General features: G+C 41.8%; 1 protein-coding gene across 1 annotated transcript in view; it reads right to left on the bottom strand.

Annotated features, from left to right (window-relative positions):
* The window catches only part of LOC101855487 (C-type mannose receptor 2), a gene marked incomplete in the record, with an annotated part of 46,681 nt that overhangs the window by 958 nt on the left and 38,223 nt on the right, over positions 1–7,500 (bottom strand). Inside the window, 4 exon segments of the mRNA XM_013082063.2 lie at positions 1,326–1,454; positions 1,821–1,958; positions 3,269–3,366; positions 3,991–4,055. Coding sequence (XP_012937517.2) covers positions 1,326–1,454; positions 1,821–1,958; positions 3,269–3,366; positions 3,991–4,055 — 430 coding nt within the window.

Raw genomic sequence — 7,500 nt, 5'->3', positions numbered from 1 at the left:
TTTGTGTGTTCGAAATATACCAACGTTTAAAAGTTAAAAGTATCAATCAAAAGTTGAGTAAAATTTAAAGTATTACAACTTCTTAGAAATCCACCGCAATGTGCATTTGAACAAATCCATTTTAAACTAACATTGAGAATAAACTCAGTGTAGATGTGGCTATTTAAATGAAATACTCCTGGTGTTAACCATGTCTCTTCGGACACTCTCGCATATGCCACCAGAAATTTTGAATAACCCTGTAGCGTGTTGGAAGGCCGATTCTTTGTACTCGTACATGTACCTCCATTTTCAGTTGTTCAATTGTTTGGGGATTGTTTGGTAGACTCTGACTTTCAACAAGCCCTACAGAACACATAGTACTTTGAATGGGTCCTTGTTTTCAGACCCTCTGCCTATGGCAATGCCAGGGGTCTACATCACATTTATAGACAAAAAGAAGTTTTACAAAGAACAGACGAACAGGTGTTTATTTTCACCTTTTTGTTCTACCTACATGAAGCACAGAATTGGTGACTACAGACTACCGTTGTATTGGTGTGGTTGTTTGGGGCAAAAACAAATATTCAAATAGGAAGACAAACAAACAGACTGATAAAGAGACAGCATAGGTTCCCACTCTCCATTAGGACTGTGATCTGAGGTCTGGCAGGATTGACTGATCAGTTGCTTCAGATAGTCACGAAATCTATACAATTAAACAAGGCACCAGCAAATAGACAAACAGAAAGATGTCCGCTGAATTACTTCAAATCAGATAGACAAACAGGCAGACATTTCTCGAGCTTAGTGCTGTCATGTGCTATCCCTACATTATCAGTTCTTACTTGACTTAGTACAGTAAGTTGATTCAGTGTTTAAAGCCTTTGACCCACATCACAGTTAACCCCTTTGGAAGCATTGAACTCCGGTCGGGAAAACTGAGATTGTTACAAAATCATGAAACGCAAGCATTGCCCATAACATAATAATTTTGGGCTCAAGGGGAAGATTTTTTTCAACAGACTTGGCAGCAGTGATAAAAATTCAAAAAATAACTACCTTAGAATTACAAAGTTCTCTCTCCTCAGTACCTAGTTTTCAGAAATTTGACGTCAAAGATTCTAAGTTTCACAACATGTCAAGCTTTTTCCAGTGCAATTCTTTGAATAATAACAACTCCGAGAAATATAAAGATTTTGATTTAGCGAATAAAACTTTTGGTTCCCGATCTTATAGTTTTACAAATCAAAACTGCCTAAAATGTTAGATAGAACTTTGTAATTCTAAGGTAGCAAAATGTCGGAAGTTAGTGTAAGACAGCATTTTATTCGTGGTTTTCTTACTTTGTTCCACTGGGTTGTGAATTGAGGCCAGTCGTGATTTATAATTCAGGAGATTACAAACCGACATGGCGTCTGTGTAGTTCACTCTCTGTGAGGGCTTCAAGCCTCCGATAGTGAAGCACTTAGATACTGAAACAAAAATGAGAAAGAAATTGAAATGAAATTGTGCAGACAAGACAGGCTGATAGAATGTGAAAAAGAAAATTGAGGTGAAAGGCTAGTGGTGGGCAAGAATAAAAATCGTGAGGATGGGTCGACATGTAGAAGAAAGAAAATTGAGAACATGCGTTGATGGCTAATAGTATAATAAATCGCTATTGCAGATTGACAGGTGGCAGAAAAAAGGGCAGAAAACAGAGAAGACGGGAGCTAATTAGCAGAAGGAGCTGCATCTTACTCCAAATGAGCCTAACAAGACAACCAAATAAAACAAGTAAATGAATAAACAATAAATTAATCCAAAAACAGACAAATACAGCAAAACGTGGCACTCACGAGAAGGCAGAGAATGGTACCCCAGTGGACAGCCACCCTTAGTAGATGCTGGGGTCATGGGGGGAACGGTGTAGTCACCAGGTCTTTTCTTACACACGTAACCACGCTTCTCCTGACAGTGCTGGTCGCCCCAAAGCGCTGGAGGTACACAGATAGAGCACAGGGTAATGACTGGTGTGGTAGAGCACGAGATGGTTATTGGTGTGGGTAACAGTTAAGTGTTTGGGCTTACAGGATTCGTTTCCATAAAAGTGTGTTCAGAGTTTGGAATAAAGTCTGATCTAAATATTATGTCCATAAGAAAGACACTATCCGAATTTTCCTCACTTCATCCACATGAGAATGGTTGCAATAGATACCTGGCTGTGACAATGAGACGCCATGTTTTGACGCCTGTAAAATGACAGCTCCCACAAGACACTTCCAGGAGCTTCAGAATATTTCGGAATGGTGTACGATCTGTCGGAGTTTTATAGTGTGCGCTGGACTTAAGCTATTTTATTTCTGGGTTTTTTAACCTACATTTGGGCTTAATGGTGCCGTACATGGTAAGCACACTTTGCAGCTAGGTTTTTGTAGAGAGCAAAGAGCAGCGGTCATGATGACTCTCATGATCTAGGACTAACTTTAGCCTAATGAAACACTAACCTAAGAGTCAATGGTGTTTTTTTTCTCTTAGTCTTTTAGGGATCTTCTACGTCTAATCAAGAATTACGTTATTTATTCAAATCTACGTCGTAACTCTATCAACCCCATTATCAGCATCACCACATCATCAACACGCATGCGACCATTCCTACTATTTGCATAACTGGAAATATCGCGTACAATCATTGTGGTGTTTTTAGTAACCAAATTTTGATGACTGTCCTGTACCTACTTTTAACTTGTAGGATATCGGACAGTCTCTAATAAGGAAGTGAGTCGTTGCAAGAAAGGGTAACAATAAGCAGTCTACTAACTACAAAAATAACCTTTTCATAACAGTATTTGGAATATATAAGCTGTGCTAACATATCACCTGCATAACTTTATACTAACCAGATGGCGTCAATCTGTAAGGATTGGACGAGGATAATAAGATAGGGCATGGTCAAGGAGCACAAGTCTTTAGCAAACACACAATGTCCAAAAAGACAGGAAATCAAAATTAATTTAACACCCAGAAGAAAGCACGCTTAGGCATGTGGTGATTTACATCAAGCAGACGACCCAGGGAAGCCAAAAGTACGGGTTCTGTAGACTTAGGGCACAGGTTTGGAAGGTTTAAAGCAGTCAAATACTAAGGTGTTCAGAGTCATGATTTGTAGACTCGGGTAACTGGTTTGGAAAGGTTGATGCCGTCAGATACAAAGGTCTTTATTCAGTGTCATGATTTGCAATGCCTTCGAATCAGTTTCTGTTTAACGACTTATTTAACTACGCTCGGCTGAGGGTTAAATACTTACATCCTGAGCCAATTCGGACACATCTTTCACTGCCGTAGGCGTCGTTTGGCTCATTAGTCATCCAGCTTATGTAAGATACAGGTGAACCATCTGACCATCTGGGGAAGACATGATCGCTGTTGTTGTTGTTGTTGTTGTTGTTGTTGTTGTTGTTGCTAATGGCCAACCTGAGCTGAAAGGGACACTGCATCCCCGCAGAAAGACCAAGATACTTGATAATAATGTTCTCCCCAACGGAGAATCGAACTCAGGTCTCCTGTGTGCGACGGCAGAACGTTTAACGGCTACTTTTGACGCATGTGGCGGTGACCAGGACAAAAACAATACAGTTGGTGTCATTGACATTCTAGTCGTTTCACACACCTATCGACACAAATGATTCCAAATCCTTTCATTCCTTCAAATGTCAGAAGTCATGTTCTTCCTTTTTTAGAATTTTAATTAGACAAATATTTAGAAAGAGATTTTTCTTGGTCAGAATACAATGTATACTCTACCGATTATGTGTTACTGCATATATTGTAAAGCGCTCAGGGCCTGTGTATTTTAATCGCGTTAGAATGTAATATAAATGTATGTATTATTATTATGTAAAAAAAAAAGATTCTCCTAGGCAAACAGTAATCAAAGCTATGAACATTTGACTACAAGTCCACACGTTTAACTATCCATCCACCCCCCCTCTCCCCGAAAAAAAATGCCGGCAGTTCACGTGGACTTACTTGAAGGTGTCTTGGTCCAGGTCATTGAGGCCAATCCAGAAGGTTCCCAGAGGGTGGCGGCTGACCTGTACATATGATGAGATAAATATGTGTGGAATGTAAATGTAACACGGTGTGTGTGTGCGGGTGTGTGTGTGTGTGTGTGTGTGTATGTGTGTGTGTGTGTGTGTGTGTGTGTGTGTGTGTGAGTGTGTGTGTGTATGTGTGTGTGTCATCACAAGTCAGGAATGTAATGTAACACTGCAACCCTCCCCCTCCCCCGAACCAAATGTTCTGAAAAAAGGGCGTCAAAAAACTCAGATACGTCTTCCTGAAAAGCCATCTCATGTTGTTGTCATGTCGCAACTCTCAAATACAACAATACTCATGGCCTTGGAGATGTACGCCTCTCTTTCGTTCAGTCAAATTCGAATTATATCTCTGAACATTTTGTCACTTAAACCACTGCAAACATTAAATATAGGCCAGTAAACATGTTCAGAATACAAATGTGGCAAGTTCTTAGCACAAATTATCACATCATAAACTGTAACACTACAATTCAACGATTCAGTGACAACACTTTAAATTATGTTACTATCATTCACAACACAGCCAAGACCTTGGCCTGTTATTCTCGAGTTTTGAAATCAAGGTGAGTTTTAACAGAACCCATCCTCCCAGGTACTTTCATAAGGCTGAATAAAGGGCACCTGTCTTCCTCCCACATCTGTAAGATCTCCTACCCTGACAAAGGGGGCTCCAGTGGCTAAGTGAGGAGTGAGTTAACACTCAAAAGGAATGTCAAGCATGTGTCGGTGACACGGAGTTTCCATGGGTCGTCACGGGGCTATGTCCTTGAGCAAGACACGACAACCAAAGTTTAAATTAAAAAAACAGAGTGCTACACAATGGCGACCAGAAATGACATGTTTGTAAAATTGTTCTGCACTGGTGTAATATTGTGCATTTACCTATGTATTTGCCCTCCAGGTTTCGGGGAGTTCCGGCTCAGGGCTAACGACCCAGACTGATAAAAATCATATGTTACGGAAGCAGCAACAAAGAGAAACCATATTATTATTTATGTGTGTGATGGACCTTCAGAGTTTCTTGGGACTCGTATGAATGCTTGCAGTGAAAGCCGCAAGGAAGCTGTTTGCAGGAAGATGGAGGACCTGAACGCCACAAAGGCAAAAGTTATCATAGGACTGTGGAATGTAAGGACAATGTACGAAACTGGTAAGTTGGCACAAGTAACGGCAGAGATGAGGAGATATGGATTGCACGTTATTGGCATAAGTGAAAGTCACTGGACAGGATCCGGCAAGCTGAGAACAGCAACTAGAGTAACACTGATCTATTCCGGCAGAGAAGACAACCAACATAGGGAAAGTGTAGCTGTCATCCTAAAAAAAGGGGACGAGAAATGGAGTGAAAACCGATCAACAGCAGAATGATGACACTGAGACTGAAGGGAAAACACACCAACGCAAGCATCAATCATTGTTACGCCCCAACTACCGACAGCGAAGATGAAAGCAAGGACTGTTTTTATGAACAGCTGCAGGGGGAATTGACAAGTATACCTCGTCAGGACCTTGTCGTTGTAATGGGCGATCTAAATGCTAAAGTAGGAGAGGACAACACCAACTATGAGAGAACGATGGGACAACATGGTAGGGGTGCAAGAAATAAGAACGGTGAAAGACTAGTGGACTTCTGCGCATTGAACAACTTGGTGATAGGCGGAACCCTCTTCCCACTCTGTACAATCCACAAACTGACCTGGAATTCTCCAAATGGCCGAGAAAAGGACCAGATTGACCACCTTGGGATAGGAGGAATGTGGAGAGGTTCCCTACAGGAGAGGAGCAGATGTCGGCAGCGATCACCATCTAGTGACGGCAAGGATAAAACTCAAGCAGAAGAAAACATTCACCAGGGAGGCGACAAGAACACGATTAAATGTTCGAAAGCTCAGTGATGGCAATGCGGGATCTGCCTTTCGACTAGAACTAAAAAACCGATTTCAAGCTCTCTAACACCTGGAAGAAGCCACCCCCAATGCAGATGAAGTCAATACCCAATGGAAGCATATTGTTGAGGCCTACACAGAGAGCAGTAAGACATGACTTGTTGTCAAGAAAAAGAATGTAAGCAAAGAATGAATATAGCAAGGAACATGGAATACTATTGAAGAACGGAGAGAAATCAAGAAAAGAGAGCTTGCAGCTAAGTCAATACGGCTACAAGAGAAGCACGCAGAGGATTACAAGGAAGCTTGCCAGAAAGTTAAAAGTAAAAGACTGGTCAGGAAGGACAAAAGAGAAGCCATGGAAAATTTGGTAACTTAGGCTGAGGAGGCAGCTGCTAAAGGTGAACAAGGCAACGTATACAAGATCACAAGAATAATATGTGGCAAGTACCACGGTGGAATGAGTGGACCAATCAAAGACAAGACTGGCAAGCTGCTGACAATCGAGAAAGAACAGGAAGCACACTGTACAGAACACTTCAGGGAAGTCCTAAACCAACCTCCACCTGAGGACACCCCAGACAAACAGGAAGCTACCTTGGACCTGGATATCAGCTCTGACCCACCAGAGAAACACGAGATTGTAAAATCCTGAAATCACGAAAATCTCCAGGAATGGACAACCTGAATGCTGAATTGTTTAAAGTAGAGCCAGAACTGACGGCCACCATTCTTCAACCACTATTCAAAACCATTGGGGGGGGGGGGGGGGAGCAGATTCCCGAGGACTGAGCACTGGAGTAATTGTTAAAGTACCAAAGAAAGAAGCTCTTAGAGACTGCAACAACTGGAGAGGTATCACGTTGTTATCCGTTCCCAGCAAGATCCTGGCCAAGATTATTATTAATCGGATTTCGGATGCCGTTGACAGCTGCTTAAGAAAAGAACAAGCAGGATTCCGCAAAGAAAGAAGATGCACAGATCAGATATTTGCCCTCCGCTACACAATAGAACAGTGCACTGAATGGCAGAGACAACTTTATGACAACTTCGTTGATTTTGAAAAAACGTTCAACAGTGTGCATTGAGAAAGTCTTTGGTACATTCTACGATCTTATGGAATCTCTTGCAAGATAGTGGAGGTCATCAAGAGCTTCTACCAAAACGTCAAATACGTTGTTGGAAACAGTACCACTGCTTTTGAGGTAAAGACAGGAGTTAGACAAGGATGCAACATGTCAGCAATTCTGTTCAACCTTACCATTGACTGGGTCATGAGGAAAACAACAGAGGATACATCAAGAGGCATAAGGTGGACCCTCTTCTCCACCCTCGAGGATCTTGACTTTGCCGACGACCTTGCACTACTCTCCCATACCAACCAGCACATGCAGGAAACAAAAACAGACTCCACAAATACGGACGCCAGATTGGGTTAAGAATAAGCCAGAAGAAGACAGAAGTGATGACACTGAATGTAGGCTCCCCAACGCCGATTAGGGTGAACAACGCAGACATGCCTATAACAGACACATTTGCCTACCTAGACAGCA

The sequence above is a fragment of the Aplysia californica genome, unplaced genomic scaffold, assembly GCF_000002075.1.
Source record: "Aplysia californica isolate F4 #8 unplaced genomic scaffold, AplCal3.0 scaffold00157, whole genome shotgun sequence".
Taxonomy (NCBI): domain Eukaryota; kingdom Metazoa; phylum Mollusca; class Gastropoda; order Aplysiida; family Aplysiidae; genus Aplysia; species Aplysia californica.
Note: the sequence above shows the minus strand (reverse complement) of the source record. Positions and strands in the feature narration are given on the sequence as shown.